General features: G+C 34.9%; 3 protein-coding genes and 2 pseudogenes across 3 annotated transcripts; all 5 read left to right on the top strand.

The window, feature by feature from the left end:
- Positions 1–283: 283 nt before the first annotated feature.
- LOC113649423 lies at positions 284–1,894 on the top strand (annotated as a pseudogene).
- A 1,079-nt stretch (positions 1,895–2,973) lies between these two features.
- LOC113649417 (olfactory receptor 2AT4-like) lies at positions 2,974–3,918 on the top strand. Its single transcript, XM_027157213.2, has one exon. The coding sequence runs from the start codon at positions 2,974–2,976 to the stop codon at positions 3,916–3,918; it is 945 nt and encodes a 314-aa protein (XP_027013014.2).
- A 2,191-nt stretch (positions 3,919–6,109) lies between these two features.
- Positions 6,110–7,060, top strand: LOC113649416 (olfactory receptor 2AT4-like). Its single transcript, XM_047820932.1, has one exon. It carries the CDS (start codon positions 6,110–6,112, stop codon positions 7,058–7,060), a length of 951 nt encoding a protein of 316 aa, XP_047676888.1.
- A 1,936-nt stretch (positions 7,061–8,996) lies between these two features.
- On the top strand, positions 8,997–9,923 carry LOC113649427 (olfactory receptor 2AT4-like). The gene has a single exon (XM_027157221.2). The coding sequence runs from the start codon at positions 8,997–8,999 to the stop codon at positions 9,921–9,923; it is 927 nt and encodes a 308-aa protein (XP_027013022.1).
- A 6,572-nt stretch (positions 9,924–16,495) lies between these two features.
- Positions 16,496–17,403, top strand: LOC113649440 (annotated as a pseudogene).
- Positions 17,404–21,882: the final 4,479 nt, after the last annotated feature.

The following is a 21,882-nucleotide window of genomic DNA, read 5'->3' on the forward strand; positions in this document are numbered from 1 at the left end:
TGCAAATGTACAAATCTATATACTGGAAGTCTTATAGTTCTTAATAAAATTGTCGTTTATACACAGTTTAATGAAAAATCATGAATAAATGTCCCTTCATCACAATAAGTTACACAATGTGGCATCATATCTCATGGCCATTCCAGCCATGATCCTACAGCTCACATGGATTCTCACAGTGTAGATCACAGGTCACATGATAAGGTCAGCACAGGATAGCCTGTATATAAAGTTATGCTACTACATGAGCTGGCAGAACAAAGACTGAATAAGCTCATGTCCTCACCCGCAGAATGCACACTAAAATTCTGAACTAACTTGAAGAGGTAAAAATTACATTGATTTTTTTTTTAAATATATATTGCTTCTAGTGAGAAGCAATTATATATTTTTTTAAATATATATATTGCTTCTAGTGAGAAGATTTTTTCTAGTGCTTCTAGTGAAGTCACTTTTTGTTTTCCAGGACTTCCCCCTAATTATTATGGTCTTACCTCAATGGCTATGTTTTGTGTTTATGTATGGACCTTAATGGGAAATGGAATATTTATTGCATTATTGTTTAAAGAAAAAAGCCTTCAAAAACCTATGTATTATATCATGTTGAATCTTGCTGCATCAGATGTACTGTTTAGCACGACAACTTTACCCAAATTCATATGCAGGCTGTTTTATTCAGATGCAATTTGTGCACTATTTTAGTTCAGTTAATGCATTAGTGCTTGCAGTCATGGCCTTTGATAGATATGTGGCAGTCTGTAATCCTCTCAGATATGTTTCTATTATCAAAGAATCCACTATTTTAGGATTATGTGTTGCATGTTGGCTGTTAGCTGAACCCACAGCCATAACTATGGTAATTAGGGCAACTTCTATTCCTTATTGTGCTTCTAACACAATCGTCCAATGTTACTGTGACCATGTGTCTGTCACCAAGCTTGCATGCACTGACAGAACACCTTATGCATTTTCAGCTTTAATTTCAGCTATGATTATTTTGATCACACCACTAGCATTTATTTTGTTCTCTTATGGTTCCATTATTGTCACAGTGTTTCAAACTTCATCCACACAAGGACGGTTAAAAACTATCTCCACTTGCAGTTCTCAGCTTATAATTATCACCCTCTTTTTTTTACCAAGGTGTTTGAATTATTTATCCTCAAGTTTAGGAATCATATTCAGTGCTGACATACAAATACTTGTAATTATGTTGTACAGCCAGCTGCCCCCTATGATCAATCCATTCATTTACTGTTTAAAGACAAAAGAAGCAAAAGTATGCTTAAAGAAGCATTTAAACAGGTCACCATTTGGACAGTTTATTAAAACGGCCCAGGTTTCTTCTCTATTTAACTGATTTATTCAACACATGTATAATGCTAAAAGAATTTGTCTGATACAAATGTGGTATTTGTGTCTTGGATTTTTTTGGAATTTACATTCTTTTATTCTAACTTACTGTCTGTCAATTTCATAATAATTTTCATTTTATTATATATAATAATATTATAGGTCTTGGGTCACTGTAGAAATCTTATTTCTAAAATCTGTGTGTTTTGGATCACCAAGAATAATACCAACATCAGTAATTTTTTTTTTTATGTTTTATATACAAATAGTTTTTTTTTTTTTTACTAATCCAAATATTTTCTGTAATAATAATAATAATAATAATCTTTTTATTTACTGTAATGAATACAGCATGCACTGCCAGGGATCCGTATGGTTTTCCAGCATTAATTTTTGCCATGTTAATATTATTGGGATCTCTTGCCATTTGCATCTGCTGTTGTGTTCTCCTACTCTTGATTTTTTTTTACCTGTCTTACAAATATCAAATGGAAATGGGTGGCTAAATAGTTTTTTCCACATGTAGTTCTTAACTCTTCATAAATGCACTTTTCTTTCTTGTTTTAAATACTTGGCTGCCAATATAAGTATCACATTTAGTGATGATTTGCATTTTTTAAGTACTGGAAAATAATAAACTGGTATTTAGAATTGAATGTGTACATTAAAAATCCAATATAATTTTCCATGCATTCCACAATAAAATGAATCTAATTGTAACATTTCCTTTCAAATATTGATTTTAAAGCATATAATTACTTTTAATGGAGATTGGAAGTGGATGGAGCTGTGGATCCATGTCAGATACAGGATTAAGGTTTTAAACTGTTAACAAAGGTTTTGAAATGAATTACTATAAATACAAAGGATGCTATGAAGAAGGGCTGGGGCTGATTCATTTCTAGCTTATTCTTTAGATTCCTGTATGATTTAGATTCAGGCATTAGTGACAGACATGTCAGTTAACTATGCTCATACATCAGTCATCCATCAACAGTGCTTGAGAAGGCACTGGTGAAATACAGGTGTGATAGATTTTGGCCTTCCATCTAATATCACAGACAGCAATAGCTGTGATAAACTTTTATGAGAGTATTTTGAAGTTTGTGTGGTCCATAATCTTAGAACAATATATAGAACATCTAGGTTAATCATGGTTTTTAAGTAATCCACAGAACAGTGTTTGTCTGCTGGACTGATTAATGCTCTAATTTACATATAAGAGTTTTATGTGACAGTCATGTGACTTGTACACGTGTTATATAAACAAATTGCCCTGGAAAAAAGACATGTTTACTGATGTGCAATAACAGTTAGGAACTCCCTGAAAAGGTATGAAGAGAACATAATTTCTGAATGTCTTTTGGTAATTTATATAATTTTAATTTAATTTAGAAACTACAGCTAATATAATAAAATCTATATAAAATATAGTCACAATATTTAAATATTGGTATATTTAATTTTTCTTTATTAAAGATAGATTTTTTTAATATTATTTAAGTACATATATTTAATTTATTATACAACTCCATTCATACACACTGAGTACAGTACATACATACAATACATTATGATGGCATTTTTCTGTATATTTTTTTTCTTTAAGAACAATAGAGCATGATGCCAGATGGAAACAAGTCCTTTGTGAAGGACTTTTTCATTGTTGGATTTCCTGGACTTCATCCTAACTACTATGCCCTTGTGTCTGCAGTTATGTTATTAGTTTATGTGTGCATCTTGTTAGGGAATGGATTTTTTCTTCTTTTGTTTGCAAAAAACAAAAATCTCCAGAAACCCATGTATTTTATTTATATAAGTCTTGTGCTGTCTGATTTATTGTTTAGTACATGCACATTACCAAAGATCATTGCTAGATACTGGTTCCAAGATGGGACAATTTCATTTGCAGCTTGTTTTTTTCAGATGTACTTAGTGCATTATTTTGGTGTGGTCAGTTCATACACACTAGCTGTAATGGCCATAGATCGGTACATAGCAGTTTGCTACCCATTCCATTATCATACTATTATGTCAAATAGAAATATATTAATTGTGAGCCTTTTGGTCTGGGTTTTCTCTCATCCTTGCAGTATAATGTTGGTTGTGCGGGCATCACCACTTCCTTATTGTGGAGCTAGCACTATTGTACACTGCTATTGTGATCACATATCAATTACCCGACTTGCATGCATTGACAGGACTCTATATAGTTTTCCAGCTTTTGTTTATGCCATGGTAATATTGCTGGGATCTCTTGCCATTATTGTGTTCTCCTACTCTTGCATTATTTTAGTTGTCCTAAAAATATCAAGTGCACATGGGCGGCTAAAGACTTTTTCTACATGTAGTTCTCAACTCATTATAATTGCGCTCTTTTTCTTACCAAGGTGTTTTAATTACTTGGCTGCTAATATAGGTATCACATTTAATGCTGATTTGCAAATAGCTATCATCATGCTGTATAGCCTTCTACCTCCAATGATAAACCCATTAATATATAGTCTAAAAACACAAGAAGTTAAGAAGATTTTGATAAAAGAATTTAAAAAAGTAAGTAGGTAAGACCTATATATATATATATATATATATATATATATATATATATATATATATATATATATGACTCATAATAGCTTTCTTTTTTTGACTACAATTCTGCATGCCAACTTGGACCTTTTAGTAAATTTCATGACAGTAGTCAATCTAAATCTGAGATGACTCATGACAACTAGAATCACAATTCAGTATCAGTTAGATCACTGGAACAAATAACAATGATCTGTCTTCTTCCATCCAAGTCAAATCACCCTGGAATTGCTGTATACACTTTATTTAAAATAAAGATTGAAAATAAATTGTTTTTTTTATTGTATTGCATAATTACATTGAATTACATCACAATAGCTATTAGACAATAAGGCAATGTGAAGAAACATGGTACTTCGCTATGCTATCACAAAGGATTGAATTTCAGAGGTTGAATCTATTTCATTTACAGAAAACAGGGCCTCATATTTTCTATGCTTTAACATACCAAATTCAGTTTTCTAAAAGCTTGAACATAAACCTGGTGTTATATTACTGAACAGGCATTTAATACAAACTTTGAGATACCTTCCCAAAAATGTATTATTTTTTTTTAACAGTGTCATTTTGAAGTTTTAGAACTCTTAATGTACTTGGGGAGGTGCTTCAGATTGAATTGTATCTCTTGACAAATATAGAAAATTAACCTTAACATTAACCAATTGTTATGAAATAATAATATCTCTTGTCAGCCCAATACCTGAGGGAAATGGGGTGAGGATTATTGATGCAAATCATTTGGGACATATCATTTGGATAACACAAAAAGCAAATTATTTAATGCAATAATGTTTTCAGGGCTGTAGATTCACATAGCTGATCACTAAATAGCAATGTCAGATTGACACACCCTTAGTGGGTTTCCAGTTTTATCAACTAGATTTTCCTTCCCTGCTTACATGGCTCCACACACTGTGAACTGTGCAAAGTTCCTGTTTTCTATGTTGGTATGATTTAAACTTATTGGGACTCACCACTGAGAAGCAAGATGGGATGGGGGCTTATGAAAGCTGCTGGAGGGTGTAGATTTTTATAATGTGAGATGAGAGGACACTAAATTTCCACAAGCACATCACATACACTGAGCAGTATTCAACCTCTCTCTGGCAGTAATTTTCATGTGCTTTAAACAGTCTTAATATTAATGCTATTCAGTCATAATAATTCCTGTGCTGAAGAAAGCCCAGCTGACCTGTTTCAGAGACAATGGCCCAGTAGAACAAATCTCAGCTGTGATGTTGTGAAAGGCTTTTAACATGCTGGACAGAGACTGCATCACCTCTTCATGACCTAAAACCATTGACCTATTACCGTTCCCATTCTGTACCAGTTGCTCAACAGATTATGACATTGCGCACCTAGTACACTTGAGCCCTGAGCCAGACACTAAGGGGAGCCTACACTCAAACGGAAAGGCATGTATAATGCCTACATTACAATGTGGCATTCCATCCACATATCATATCATGGACCCAAAACATCTATTAGTATGACCAGTGGCTCAGCATGGATGCAGGAGGCAGAGGCATTTAGTGCTATTTTATCCAAGAGCATCACAGGTGTATAAATTCTCCTTTTGTTAGATAACCATTCAATGACATGGTTTATGATAACCCTGGCATTGTACCAATTAACATAGTTCCAATTTCAGCTTGAATAAGGAATCACAACTTGCAATAATTTTTATTAGCTGTAAAGCTATTTTAATTGTAACAGTAGCAGTGAAAACAATGAGTGATAGAAATAAACACAAACAGAATAAAGATGTGTAGGAACAGATGTGATGCATATTTCCTTGACGGTACCAATTACTAACTGATATAGCAGAAAGTACGTCTCAGCATCTTTTTTTTTTCTCTTGCTAGTCATGTGACATATAAGCCATGTGACATGTAGAGTATGTCTGGGTTGACAAATAAATTGCCCTCTAACACAGAAACTTCTCAATATTAAAAGAAACTTTATAACGGTATGGACAGAATGCATAACATAACGATATCTTGTGCCATTAATCTATCTACAATGAAAACTTAATTATATTTAAACAATTTTAACCATTAATTTTTAAAGCAATTTATTCACATACACATTGTACATCATGCTTTATGATGCTGGAATGTCTAAAAATTGGATCTGATTTTTTTTTTCTCTTTAAGGACATCTGATAATGTCAGGCAAAAATGAGACCTTTGTGAAGGACTTTTTCATTGTTGGATTTCCTGGACTTCATCCTAACTACTATGCCTTTGTGTCTGTATTTATGTTCTTTGTTTATGTGTGCATCTTGTTAGGGAATGGATTTTTTCTTCTTTTGTTTGCAAAAAACAAAAATCTCCAGAAACCCATGTATTTTATTTATATAAGTCTCATGCTTTCTGATGTATTGTTTAGTACATGCACATTACCAAAGATCATTGCTCGATACTGGTTCCATGATGGGACAATTTCATTTGCAGCTTGTTTTTTTCAGATGTACTTGGTGCATTATTTTGGTGTGGTCAGTTCATACACACTAGCTGTAATGGCCATAGATCGATATATTGCAGTCTGCTTCCCTTTTCATTATCATACGCTTTTGTCAAGCAGGAATATATTAATTCTCAGCATTTTGGTCTGGGTTTTTGCTCATCCTTGCAGTATAATGATGGTTGTTCGAGCTTTCCCCCTCCCTTACTGTGGTGCCAATACCATTGTACACTGCTATTGTGATCATGTATCTATTACTCGACTTGCATGCACTGACAGGACTCTCTATAGTTTTCCAGCTTTTGTTTATGCCATGGTAGTATTGTTGGGATCTCTTGCCATTATTGTCTTCTCGTACTCTTGCATTATTTTAGCTGTTCTAAAAATATCAAGTGCACGTGGGCGGCTAAAGACTTTTTCTACTTGTAGTTCTCAACTCATTATAATTGCGCTCTTTTTCTTACCAAGGTGTTTTAATTACTTGGCTGCTAATATAGGTATCACATTTAATGCTGATTTGCAAATAGCTATCATCATGCTGTATAGCCTTCTACCTCCAATGATAAACCCATTAATATATAGTCTAAAAACAGAAGAAGTTAAGAAAATCTTGACAGGAAATTTTAATAAAGGCCAAAGTAGCCTTAGCTGATTTCTCAGATCTTGAAATATATATATATATATATATATATATGGATTTTACTGTTTGTGTTGTAATTCTATCTAGATGTGATATCTGACTTCAGTAGATAGTAATCAAACATTTTTATTGGTACTGTGGGAAAAAAAACTAAAAAAAACTATTAGGTATATATGGCTACTTTGAAATGGGAAGGTAAATAAAGACAGTATCTTTTGAGGAACAACCACAAATTAATCTAATAGGATTAATTCATTTTACACAAACTCTTGTCTGTTGATTACTGTGACCTGACAATTTAAGGAACGCTAAACTAAGCTAAGATAAGCTAAAAGATAAAAGCCCAAAGAACATTTTTTGTCAGAGACTGCTTCAGATTACAAGAAAAATAAATAAATATAATGAAATATAAATGATATATGTATGAAATATATATATATACACACACACACAGAATGTATAAAAAAAAGTACAAAAAAATTTACAAAAAGGTGCTAGGGGACTAAGAGCATACTGCACATACTGTGATATGCACATGATGTGATATTGCACATGGCATGATGGTAACATACTAATATTGTAATTATTGTGAAATTGGGATTGTGCATATAATGGTACAGTGATACAGTCAGTGTTCATGTGGAGCTCACTAAGCAGCTTATGGAACACAAAAGGTTTGCTAGGGTAAATACCAAAGCTAGAATAAATAACATCATAAAAAGTTAGCCCAAAATATCTGGACATTAGAAAAGGTATATGTATTGTGTAAATTCCTGTCCATTATTACATGGGAAACAGGATTTAATTTGTGCCTATTTCTGAAGTGCAATATATATCTGCAAATATGTTAATACTCTGTGAAAAACCTGTCAATCTTGCTCACAGAACAAATATAAAGTTAATGAGCTTTATATGAATTGGAGTTTCACTGTTCGAATATAAGCCAGCCTAAACATTAACTTTCTTATCTCTAAAATATTTTCTGGAAACCTCTGTAGGTAAAAGACAGATGGCTTCCTGGGAAAGCTTCGCATTGTGTCTGATTTAGAAGTTGAGTAAAGTCCTAGCAGAAGCCTGTTGGTTGAGTCAGTATCAAAAAGTCCATAGACACAGTATGAAGCTGGCTTGAGTTAATATGTTGGAATAAAGGTGGTTTACAATCAGGCATCATGAGTCTGACCAAATCCTGAGTTAAAATCCTAATGTATGTCCTTGTGACCAGCTTCTTTAACGTAGGACTCAAAAGTGGTTTAGTCAGATTTGATATATGGTCTCCTTTTCCAAGTGATTTTTTATGGAATGGCAAAAAATATATTCTCTTAATTAGCATAATCTATTTCAAATATCTTTTTAAAATCTATTTAGGCAGTTGCTTCTATTCATGGGCTGCAGACAATTGAAAGAGATGCCTATTAAAAGATATTAGATTTTAGTCCACTCAGCAAACATCACCACTATCTCCATCACTGTGTTTGACCTTTTCTTTTCAAAATGCAGTATATAGTATATAACAATTTACTCTATCCAGTGCTTCAATAATGCTCTAATTCATAGGTCACAAAATACCTAGTCATCATTCTATTAATTGGCAACAGTACAACAACTGTCCATAGGGATATCTTGAATAGCATAGTGAGCTTATTTACACTATTTTTAGACATTAAAATTTAGCTTCTTACACAAATCTCAGGAGCTTCATGAAAATCTCAATGTACATTTTGTTCTTGGAGTCATTTGACAACTACGCTGTGTTGCGATAAATAAAGAGCCCTGGAGCATGGACAAAGTTCCTGATGTGCTATGACTCTGTAAAGGTACAGTTTAGAAGGTGCAAAAGAAGGTGCAATGCCATAATGTCTTTTGGCAATTTATTTCACTGGCATTTAAATAGAATGGTAGTGGTATACCTGCATTAAATCTGAATTTTCCTCCTTAAGGACATCTGATAATGTCAGGCAAAAACGAGACCTTTGTGAAGGACTTTTTCATTGTTGGATTTCCTGGACTTCATCCTAACTACTATGCCTTTGTGTCTGCAGTTATGTTCTTTGTTTATGTGTGCATCTTAATAGGGAATGGATTTTTTCTTCTTTTATTTGCAACAAACAAAAATCTCCAGAAACCCATGTATTTTATTTATATAAGTCTTGTGCTTTCTGATGTATTGTTTAGTACATGCACATTACCAAAGATCATTGCTAGATACTGGTTCCAGGATGGGACAATTTCATTTGCAGCTTGTTTTTTTCAGATGTACTTAGTGCATTATTTTGGTGTGGTCAATTCATACACATTAGCCGTAATGGCCATAGATCGATATATTGCAGTTTGCTACCCCTTTCGTTACCATACTATAATGTCAAATAGAAATATATTAATTCTGTCTATCGTAGTCTGGGTTTCTGCTCATATTAGTATTATAATGGTTGTTGTGCGAGCTTTCCCCCTCCCTTACTGTGGTGCCAACACCATTGTACACTGCTATTGTGATCATGTATCTATTACTCGACTTGCATGCACTGACAGGACTCTCTATAGTTTTCCAGCTTTTGTTTATGCCATGGTAGTATTGCTGGGATCTCTTGCCATTATCGTGTTCTCCTACTCTTGCATTATTTTAGCTGTCCTAAAAATATCAAGTGCACGTGGGCGGCTAAAGACTTTTTCTACATGTAGTTCTCAACTCATTATAATTGCGCTATTTTTCTTACCAAGGTGTTTTAATTACTTGGCTGCCTATGCAGGTATAATATTTAATGCTGATTTGCAAATAGCTATCATTATGTTGTATAGTTTTCTACCTCCAATGATCAATCCTTTAATATACAGTCTAAAAACAGAAGAAGTTAAGAAAATCTTGATAAGGAAATTTTAATAAAGAACAAGGTAGCCTTAGCTGATTTGTCAGATCTTAAAATATATTATGGTACATGTAGATTGTCCTGTTGTGTGTCTGGGTGTTGTAATTCTATCTACATGTAATATTTGACTTCAGCAGTAGATCGTAATCAAACATTTTAATGATTTGGGTACTATGGGAAAAAATCTAATGGCAACATCAATGGCTACTTTGAAAAAAAAGGTAAATATACACTAACTATGCAACAAACTATGAAGGACTAAGTCTCAAAGTTTGAATTTATTTTGCACAGGATGGACAGGGTCTGCTATTTTCCATGCCTTAACATACCCAATTTTATTCACATAATGCTTCAAAAATATACAAATTTATAAAAAACAATTATATATAAATCCATGTCAATTTGTCTGTATATCATTAGAAAATTAATTATACAACAATATACTATTGGGGAATATATAGTTTTAGGGACGTAACAACTATAATTCGAGAATATTGTCAGAACACACAGTTCATCACAGCTTGCCTGTGTATGGGGATATATAGTGACCTTTGTTCACCACCAGAACTGATGCTATCGATAAAGATTTTCTTGCTTGATGATTCATGTACTCTGTTACATTATGAGCTGGGTGTGTTCATCGCTTACCAAGTTACAAAATTGCACCAGGGTACATTAGGGAAAAAAGGCAAGCTGACAGAGGCAATGTGATGCTCTGGGCATTCTGCTGTGAAAACCTGGGGACTGGCATTTTTATGGAAGTTACATTGACATGTACCTAAAAATTGTTTCAGACCAAGTACAGAGCTTTGTAGCAAAAATTTCTTAATCACAGTGCCCTTTTTAAGTATGATAATGCTGACACATGAAAAAAAAATTAGGAATAGTTTGGAAAACATGACAGGGTGTTGAGTTGGCCTCTAAAGCAACTTGCAGGTCTTAAAGTATCTGCTGCTAATTTTTAGGTTCCAGATAATATAGTGTCATGCACGTGAAACAGGTTAGATCCAAATGCAGGTTTATTAGGCGAATTCCAAAACAGGCAAGGTTTAAACATCAGGCAAACAGCACTATCAAAGGAAATCCATAAACAATAATCTAGGTGTGGGTCGGGGCAGGTAGCAAACATTCATAAACACGAAAACAGGCAACGGTCAAAAAAAGGCAAAAGACAGAACTGATAATACGCTCAGAATGCTAACAAACTAACAATACTTCGTGACATCCAGGAGTTCTGAGTGAGCTTAAATAAACCAGGTGATTGCAAATAGGAAACAGGTGTGCTGAGTAGGTGGTTCAATTCAATTCAAGTTTATTTGTACAGTATAGCGCTTTTTACAATAGACATTGTCTCAAAGCAGCTTTACAGAACATAAACATAGAGCAGAAGGTAAACATGGGAATAATAAAAGAAATAACGAATAATAAAAGAAAAAGAATTAACAGAATAAAAAATTTAAGATTATTATTAGATATATATAGTTCACAATCTGTATGTATTTATCCCCCTATGAGCAAGTCTGAGGTGACTCAGGCAGCAGTGGCAAGGAAAAACTCCCTTAAATTGGTAAAGGAAGAAACCTTGAGAGGAACCGGACTCAAGGGGGACCCATCCTCATATGGGTGACACTGAGGGTGTGATTGTAATATACAGTCAAACAAATGTTGTATTGGTGTAAGGATCATGGACTTCATATCTCCTTAGTATCACAGAGTCTAACTGGAGATGTCTCAGGATTCTTAGAGTCGGCCTCGGCTCAGTGGACGTCCAAAGGCCTCGTCCCACAGAGGACGTTGGGGGCTGGTACAATGTCTGGATGCCTCGGGATGGGTACAAAGAGAGAAGCAGTGGAGAGGGATTAACATATCTGCTGTTCATAAAAATGTGCAGTTCTGATGTACTGGTGCATGATACTATAGGATGTATTATGTGTTCGCCTGACTAAAGAGATGAGTTTTTAATCTACATTTAAACTGGGAAAGTATGTCTGAGCCCCGAACACGATCAGGAAGACTATTCCAAAGTTTGGGAGCTAAATAAGAAAACGCTCTACCACCTTTAGTAGACTTAGATATTCTGGGAACTACCAGACATCCTGAGTTTTCTTCACAACAATACTTCACGACATCCAAGAGTTCTGAGTGAGCCTAAATAAACCAGGTGATTGCAAATAGGAAACAGGTGTGCTGAGTAGGTGGCGCAATAAATTGTGGGAAATAGAGTCCTGATGCTAAAGTGCAGCAAATCCTCTGCAGGCCAGCAGAGGGAGCCCTCATGGCTCTCACAACATATAGCTTACATCCACATGTGTATAGCACAGATTAAATTGGTTCGTGTCATTGTTTTTGTCTTTGTGTTCTCTGTTTGGTGTCTCTGTCTGGTGTCTCTGTCTTGTTTGTTTTGAGTTCCTCAAGATGCCCCCCCTTTTTTCTGGTTTTTGAGTTAAGTTTTATGTAATAAATCGTGTATTTCTGACACAAATATAAGCATCAAATAAATTATTTTGCAAATAACCATCATTGTTGTATAGCCTTCTACCTCAAATGACTAACCTTTACACTATAGTCTAAAAACAGAAGTTAAGAAAACCTTGATAAGAATAATAATAATAAAAAAAAACAAACAAACATGTGAGACTTTATGATTTAATTATAAGTATATTATGTTGTATTTGATTTGGGTTATTGTGTTCCTCCGTACTGAAATTGGATCCAATCATCATGCTTGACATTAGCTAATGCTGATATAAATATTGTACAGAAAATTTAAAATCTGGCTACTTTGAAAAGAACATTTAAAGAAACACAGTATCTGATTTTCAATATTGGATTTATGTTGCACAGAGAGGGCAGGGCCTAGTATATTACATGCTAATACCTTACCATACCTAATTCAAGTAACTTAAAGTCTGACCATTTGATGTACTTTATTATAAATTACTGAATAATCATTGTAAGTCCTGCAATTAAATAGAAGGTTGAGTGCCCTAACAAAAACCTGTCTCAAAAAATGGGAACCACTATAGAGAAACCACTGAGAAACCACTATATCTGTTTTCTCTGCAATTAAGTCCAGACTTAGCTTAAGTTGTAGTGGTTACTTTGTTGGGTCATCATTACAATGAATATGAATACAACAAAATCTTGAATGGAAACACTTCTAGAACAGCTTTCAATTCTAAAGTGCAGAATACAACATAACTGTCATGGTAAATCCATTCATTCATTCATTCATTTTCTACCGCTTATCTGAACTACCTCGGGTCACGGGGAGCCTATCTCAGGCGTCATCGGGCATCGAGGCAGGATACACCCTGGACGGAGTGCCAACCCATCACAGGGCACAGACACACTCTCATTCACTCACACACACACACACTACGGACAATTTTCCAGAGATGCCAATCAACCTACCATGCATGTCTTTGGACCGGGGGAGGAAACCAGAGTACCCGGAGGAAACCCCCGAGGCACGGGGAGAACATGCAAACTCCACACACACAAGGCGGAGGTAGGAATCGAACCCCCAACCCTGGAGGTCTGAGGCGAACGTGCTAACCACTAAGCCATCGTGCCCCCATGGTAAATCCAAATTGGTGCAATTGTTGTTCTACATGGACTTTATTGTTGTGCATGTCACAGTATCGTTTTTACTCTGTATGTGTTTGCTTTGTATCCTTTGTTCATGCTCTTGGATCACATTTTCACAGTTTTTGGTTATTTTTTGTGTTTCACTTAATAAACATCTACACTTACACACATCTTCACCTCCAATACATTACAGCCATAAACATTTACATTTACAGTATTTGGCAGACGCCGTTATCCAGCGATGTACAAAAGTGATTTTAAGTGTCTATCGATGAAAACAATGGTTCACTAGGTTACAGAATAAAACTAGACAACACAATAAACAAGATAGTCTAAAATGACTGACTTATTGTGCATTAGAATTGGAGAAGATATGATTTGTAGTATTACTAGGACTGTGATTTTGCACCAATTTAGATTAGTCTGCAATACACTGTTATACAATACACTGACCTATAATATTACCAGCATTTAGTTTTTGAGGTAATAGACTGATAAACAGTTTAAATCAATATGTCTAGTTTAAAAATGTATTTGTTTAGTCATATCTTATCTTAAAAGCTTTTCTTTTTTGGTAAATTGAACTGTGGGGTTAATGGACATAGAACATTGTACACTTTGATGTTTGGATTGCTCCTGTGCCATGACCATCATCATCAAAACACAGTGTGCTTATGAAAGCTTTACAGAAAATGACATACAAAGATTTTTATTCTACATAGAACAAAACTGACTGAATTGTCAATTATTACACCACATTTGTAATAAGGAAATTCCCCATTGTACTACATATGACTTTTTTAATGTGTCACGGGTTATTTTTCCACCACTAGATTAGGTAACAAGTGTTTGGGTTGGCTGTTGTTAAAATGTTCTACAGTAAACAAACATGATGTCATTTTACACATGATAATAGTAATAGGACCCTGGATGAGGAAAGACTGTATCAATCAGCTGGTCTCTTGTGTGTTGGAATAGCATTTATAAAGATTTGATGGGTTGCTTTCAATCAAGTACTGCCAATGTGCTGTAAGCTTCATCATACATGAAGGTCAGAAAAATTCATATTTGTAAGTCTATACAAATTTATACATAATGATTTACAAATACAATAGAAAGCATAATTTTCTGTTTTTATATTGCAGTGATTAGGCCATTATTTCCTGAGATAATTTTGTATTATTCCTGAAGCTATGCTGGACAATGGCAATTTCACACTTATTGAGGAATTCTTCCTTCTTGGTGTAGCGTCCTGTACCAGTCATTTTAGATTTCATGTTCCAGGCACCCTAAATTTCAACATCTACTCCTCAGTTAACCGATGAGCAACCCAGTTTTACACCCACACCTGGCTCCAGAATGTCTGGAGTCTCCACAAAGACCAGATAACCCCATGCGGCTCATTGGGGCCTGCAAACAGAACTCTCTCACTCACACACACACACACACACACACACACACACACACACACACACACACAACACAATGAGACATTCCGTTTACTAATAAAACCCAAGATAAGGTACTCTAAGGTTCTCATTCTTATAACCCTTTTTGTAATGTGTTTTAAGGCTTGCCTGACTTAAAATTATTTGCTCCTTAATTTCCTGACAAGGGTGTATTTTATTCATGTGTCAGAAAACAACATTGTATTTTAAAATCCGTTATACTCTATCATCATATCTTACTGATCATGGCATGTTAATGTATACCTGTTCTAATGCCGTATGCCCCTTTAAGGTCTGATGTCAGAATGTATACGAAGCTATCGTTTTCTTTTTACTTCCCTAATGAAAGTGCATCTTGTTTATGTTTCATTTTTGTTTTCTTTGCCTTTATCTTTGCCTTGATTAATGATCTATGTATGTAATGTACCGCTGCCTTCATACCGTCATTACCCTTCATGTTTAGTATCCAAATGACCACAAAATTATCGGTTACTCATTTTTCAAGCACTGGTGTATTTTATTTGAGCACGAAAGGCGCCATACCATCTTAATACACCCTGTATCAAACTTTAAAGTCATCTAAAAGTTTGATAGCTAAACCACGCCCACAGACACCTGAAACAAAGGGAGTTTTTCCCTTCAAAATCCTGACCGAAGTATTGGTCATCTCCCCAAAGATGGGTGGAGTTCGCAACCTTTAAATTGTCAGAAACACCATTAATCCGTGGTCAGACTTTCGGAACAGCTTCAAGACGACTGCATCTTCCTTCAAAGAAGTTCCAGCAAGCTTCACTTCCAAGAACGACAACTGCTCTGATCTTCAGGAAAACTTGGAAGAACGTCTGACCCCACCCTAACTGACTTTTCAGAGATTTCTCTGTTGCATCCGGACTCTTGTTCAGTAAGCCAATGCAAGTAACCGTTTCCTTTACCAACCAATTTAGATGCGTAATTTTAAGTAGGAATCTTTCATTGAATCTTAAGGTGAATTTAAGTTTCTGTGACGATTTCCCAGTTAGGGTGTGATTAATTTTTGAGTCTAAGCTTGCCATTCCTTTCCTTCCTCTCTCTAGTTTTTCTTTCCAGTCTCTTCCTCCCTTTCCCCAATTTTAATTTCTTTTGTTTCATTTTATTTTCATCTTCATTTTCCCTATTTCTTTTGTTTGTTTGTGTAGTTAGTTTTATGTTGTGTTTGTCTCATTCATTAAATGTCATAATTTTGAGCCACAGGTGATTTGTCTCTGAGTATCGCTCACAAATTAAGGTACCTGCAACATCGGGTCTGAACTACATGCTCTATTGAGTTAATTTAATTTAAATTACGGTATACAGTAAAAGGAAAGCGAATCTTTCTTGGCCGGGAAGATACCGCCTTCATAGAATTAATAAAGGTTACACGGCCTGTTCGCCGGACGAACAGACCAAATAAGCGTAACCTTAATTCCAGTACTGTTAATTTCAACTTAGGTTAAAATATTTAGAAGTCACTATAACACGTTATAGTTACTTATAAATATTTACCTTGCTTCGCGATCCAAAATCGATACATTGGATTTCCAGGACTTATATCTGAATACTATGTAACAGTGGGAACCATTTTTCTCTTAATTTATCTTCTACTTGCAGGGGGAAATATTTTAACTGTTGTCTTTATTTGTTATGAGAAGAACCTTAAAAAACCAATCTATTTCATTTTCTTCAATCTTGCTATAGCGGACTTTGCTTTCGGAACCATCACAATGCCTAAAATCATTTCAAAGTACCTACTTAATGATGAAACTCTAACATTTCAGGGATGCTTTGTTCAGATGTTTTTTTCCATTATTTTGGGGCTGTCACTTCTTTCATTTTACTATTAATGGCCATTGATCGGTTTATTGCTATATGTAACCCTCTTAGATATCCTACTCTTGTTACAAATCATTCTATGGCAATTACATGTTGCATATTTTGGGTAATTCCGGTGTCATGGCTGACACTGATTATTCACCAGATTATAAGCATGCCTTTCTGTGACTCCAATATAATAGCCCAGTTCTTTTGTGACCAAAATGCAATAAGTTTATTAGCATGTGGTGATATAAGGACACCGAGATTGCTGTTTCTTGTTATGACTATGATTGTGTTGTTGGGGCCCCTTGTTTTCATTATATTTTCTTACCTAGCAATCATTATAACTGTCTTAAAAATACGAGCTGTTAAAACAAAGTACAAAGTGTTCTCAACATGTAGCCCTCAGCTTTTTATAATATGCCTTTTCTATTTGCCTCGATGTGCTGTCTATATTACAGACATAAAGTTCAGAATGAATGATAATACTCGTGTTATACTTGTCATGTGGTATAGTCTACTTCCCCCTCTTACTAACCCATTTATATTCTTCTTTCGTTCTAAGAAACTCCGACAAGCTATCATCATGAAATTCAGAAAAAAAATAAGTGATCAATTTGTGTGAGTGCTTTAGACTGAAAAAAGTAAAAATTGCTTCAATAAACTACTGTAGTAGTCATACACAGTGTGCAAATAACTGTTATAATTGTATACAATATAATTTATTGTTATAATAAATTTATAATTTAAAACTTCTAATAGTTAATTACTTATAATATTTAACTGTAATATACAATCTTATATGTTTTTCTGTTTCAAATGATGTATCTTATTGTCCAAACAAAAATATGAAATTTCCTTCTAGTTACTTAGTTAAATTAGAGTTAGTTAAATTAATCTTCCATTTCACCACTAATACCAATGTTATTGTTCTTACTATATTATTATTCAAGGGATTTCAAAAACTACATTTTCTTTTTATAATATTCTAGTGTCAATTTAATAAATTGTTTACATTGTAACTGTTTTTCAGAATTATCACAATTAAAATTATACTAAATCAATACATAGTCCATAATATAAGTCATGAAGGTACTTGTCATGAACGCGGGATAAACCAGACCCAAACGCAGGATGGCGAAACAAACAGGGTTTAATAATAAAAGAACACTAAACATGACACGAACTAAAGACAGGACAAGACAACAGTATATTCCGTGCTGCACAAGGCAAAGCGGCACAGTTAAATAGACAAAGGTGATCACAATAGGAAACAGGTGTGTGGAAATGGGAGGAGCAGACAAGGGCGGGGCAGACACGTGACAAAGAACATAAACACATGCACGTGGCCAAAGTCCGGGCTGAGTCGTAACAGTACTAGCTTTGTATAAGAGTTGTTTTGTTTGTTTGTTTGTTTCTTTGTTTCTTTGTTTCTTTGTTTCTTTCTTTCTTTCTTTCTTTCTTTCTTTCTTTTCAGCACCATGCTGCAAGCAAAATCATTAAACAGAGGAAGGTTAATATGTGAAATTTCTGAAGAGAACTGAATTGAAAGAAATAGATTTTTTTAAAAGTGTGAGATCTGTGTATTGTTCATTGTTCAGGTCATTATTAGGCTTACGCCATATTTAACCAACCAAGATATCAAAGGAATGCATACCTTGGTTTAATCACACTGTATTGGCTACCAGGTGCCATGGGGTATCAAACTTTTGATAATATTATATTGGCTATCTGCTGCTATGGCACAACCATTCTGAGCATAGGTACAACAGCCGTTGAAGTCCTGTTGCAGTAGGAGGCAAGGGAAAGGGAAGGTTATATCTGGATTTGTAATCTATTAAGTTATTTCCCACTACTGCAGGTTATTTTAAATATTTCAGTGTATTTATATTTCAGTGTATTTATGGTCAATTTGTTTATATTAATGATTTCATTATATTAAAATTAATAATAAAATACTGTATATAATGCTTCTACGTGTCTGGTGTCCACCCAAGATGCAATGTTCCATTGCACCAAAGATGATAGTGAAATAATTTTAGCATATTTCAAATGTAAATTAGTCTTCTTAACTATCATCAGTCATTTATTTCAGGTTCTTTTTCTATTCCTATTTGAATTCTAGAAATAAAAATTGATAACATTAGTTCATTATTTATCACTATATTTATCACTTTAAATAAAAATAATATTACTTTATTATTTAAAACAGTACCTAAATGAACAATTATTCTGCCTCAAATTCATCTACACTGTAAATATTGTCAGATATTTTAAATAATATTAATAATAATTAGACCACAAACAAATTAGACCAGCAAACATAGAGAAATCCATTGTTATGTGTGTTATGTGTGTAACACAGGCTGTACATTTTAATTCTTTGTTGAGAAGCAAACCATATACATACATAAACCTTTAGAGGGGCACATGGCTCACATTGTTGAAACACCAGCTTGCACTACAATCTGTATTACATATACATTACGATGGATGACTTATATTACACTATATGCTAGAGGATTGTGACAATATACAGTAACAATAAAACTTTTAAAACTTGAATTGAATTAAAAAATTGGATTAATTTTTAACATTGTTGGACAGATTTCAATCTTCTGGAGTGTAAATACAGCTCACAGCACTTTTTATGAGTGAAACTTCAAATAAATAACTCAATTTATATGCTGGAGAGGGGGCACGCTGGCTTAGTGGTTAGCATGTTTGCCTCACACCTCAAGGTTTGGGGGTTCGATTCCTGCCTCTGCCTTGTGTGTGTGGAGTTTGCATGTTCTCCCCGTGCCTCGGGGGTTTCCTCCGGGTACTCCAGTTTCCTTCCTCAGTCCAAAGACATGCATGGTAGGTTGATTGGCATCTCTGGAAAATTGTTCGGATTGTGTGAGTGAATGAGAGTGTGTGTGTGCCCTGCGATGGGTTGGCACTCCATCCAGGGTATATCCTGCCTTGATGCCCAATGACGCCTGAGATAGGCACAGGCTCCCCGTGACCCGAGGTAGTTCAAATAAGTGGTAGAAAATGAATGAATGAATGAATGAATACATTTAGATGCTTATCAGTAATGTAAATGTTTTGCCTTTTTTCATATAGTCTTATCTGATTTTTTTTCTTTTCATTTACACAATAATCACTTACTTCCTGACACAACAAGCTTAATATTAACTGTGAATTTTTAGTCACAAATCTATTATGTTTGTTTGTTTTTAGTGGGTTCTTACTACTATACAACTAAATTTTGTTGTAATTATGATTCAATCCCTGATTGAACTCTTTTAACAAGGAGAGATGGGAAGCAATGTTAAATATTGTGCTCACCACAGTTGGGGAGAATAATTTACATGGTTTAATTGACTACAAATGCAGTTTTCTTTTGAGGGAACTCGATGCTATGGGAATGCTCATTGGGGAAGCAGTGTCTGAAGTTCTGTGTGAAATAATGCCAATCTGTTGGTTCAGGAGGTCCTGTGATGAAGCATTATTTCAGCTTCTCTGTTTTCAGATAGTGCTCTGTATATCTTGGCTCACAAGGGAGCCAATTGCGTCCATTATAAGAGATTACTTGGATGCATTCAAAGTGCTGTGAACTTGAAGGCATCTCTGTCACATGCTCAGGTAGACTCCATCCTTTCCGCTGTAAAGGACAGCTGTCTAGGCCAGGGGTCGTCAACCTTAAACACTCAAAGATTTAGACCCGTTTCCCACAGAAAGAAAAAGCCACAAAACCCATTTGACATCTAAAATGAAGATAACACTGCATATATCATTTTTACCTTCATGGAAAGTATAGAAAAAACTGTAGGGTGTTTCATTTATGAAATCAATGAACTGCTACTGAGTAAAAGAAATTTTATTTCTGCAGGCAAACAAAAATATTTTGAACAGTTTGAACTAACCTTAACAAAAAGGACTCTGGATTGAAGGTTACTTTCAAATAAAATGTTCAATGTCTAATTGAGTCCTCTTCATATTCATTACATCAAAATTTTAACTTGCCGGCTGCAACAAACCAAAAATGCCATCTGCTTCTGTGTGTCGGATTTCGCACGTCGGCAGTTATGACGCATATTTTGAGCGACAAACAAATTAAACACGGTTTATTTTAATGCAGGGCTGTCAAGTATCATGCATTGACAGTGACAGTCACGCATTTCGGTCTTTTGTCACGCTCTCCCGCCACACATCGTATTTCTCACACAGAAAAACTTTTTGACTATTTATCATATATTTAATAAGACGCAGCACCCAAAATGTATCTTTCCGCACCTCTCTATGGAACCGGGCAGGAAACAAGCACGTCTCCCCTGGAGTTCTTAGTCGAGCCTGAGACTTATCAGCCAATCAAAAAAAGAAGCTACGCAATAGCCAATCAGAAAATATCACTATCTGGGTAAGATTTAACGCAACAACTAATGAAAAATAAAAACATACAGCTTGTCTCTTGACGGGACATTGTCCTCAATCATGACCCTAAAAATGGCTGGGCTTGAGCTGAGCTGTTTTAAATGGGAGCAACATTACAAATGATAAAGGAGTCCAAAAAGGCGACAAACACTTACATTAAACAACACCAGTCATTATCTCTCTCTCTCTCTCTCTCACACACACACACACACACACACACACACATGTTAGAAGAGCATAATTATCTTAGAATTTAGAATTACATTTTTTTAAAAACTAACTAACTAAACTAAAATAAATTTAAAGTAAATATTTATTTTCCAAATCTACAGGGAGTCACAGCAGAGGGATGAAGACCCACTTGCGGCTCCAGAGCCGCGGGTTGCCAACGCCTGGTCTAGGCCAATGCTTCTCTTATGGCAGTAAACGCTAAAGCTATTCCTTTGGATCTGCTACACATGAGACTGTTTCAACTCTGGCTGAGGAGCAGGGTTTTTTTTTTACGCATGACAAGCTTTGTACACTTCCTATGTGGATAGACCATGGTTTCTCACTTTAGGTCACCTTAGGGTGTGTCATCATAGCAAGATTCTTTTAATGGATGCCTTCTTCTCAGTTTGGGGAGCACACTTAGATGGCTGCCCTGTCCATGGCATACGGCAGGGGTACTGTTTCTTGTCTCAGA

Source organism: Tachysurus fulvidraco, chromosome 11, assembly GCF_022655615.1.
Source record: "Tachysurus fulvidraco isolate hzauxx_2018 chromosome 11, HZAU_PFXX_2.0, whole genome shotgun sequence".
In the NCBI taxonomy this organism is placed as follows: domain Eukaryota; kingdom Metazoa; phylum Chordata; class Actinopteri; order Siluriformes; family Bagridae; genus Tachysurus; species Tachysurus fulvidraco.

What these genes read in the sequence shown, in the direction of transcription:
- LOC113649417 (XM_027157213.2), top strand. Translation starts at nt 2,974, where the DNA reads ATGATGCCAGATGGAAACAAGTCCTTTGTGAAGGACTTTTTCATTGTT.
- LOC113649416 (XM_047820932.1), top strand. Translation starts at nt 6,110, where the DNA reads ATGTCAGGCAAAAATGAGACCTTTGTGAAGGACTTTTTCATTGTTGGA.
- LOC113649427 (XM_027157221.2), top strand. Translation starts at nt 8,997, where the DNA reads ATGTCAGGCAAAAACGAGACCTTTGTGAAGGACTTTTTCATTGTTGGA.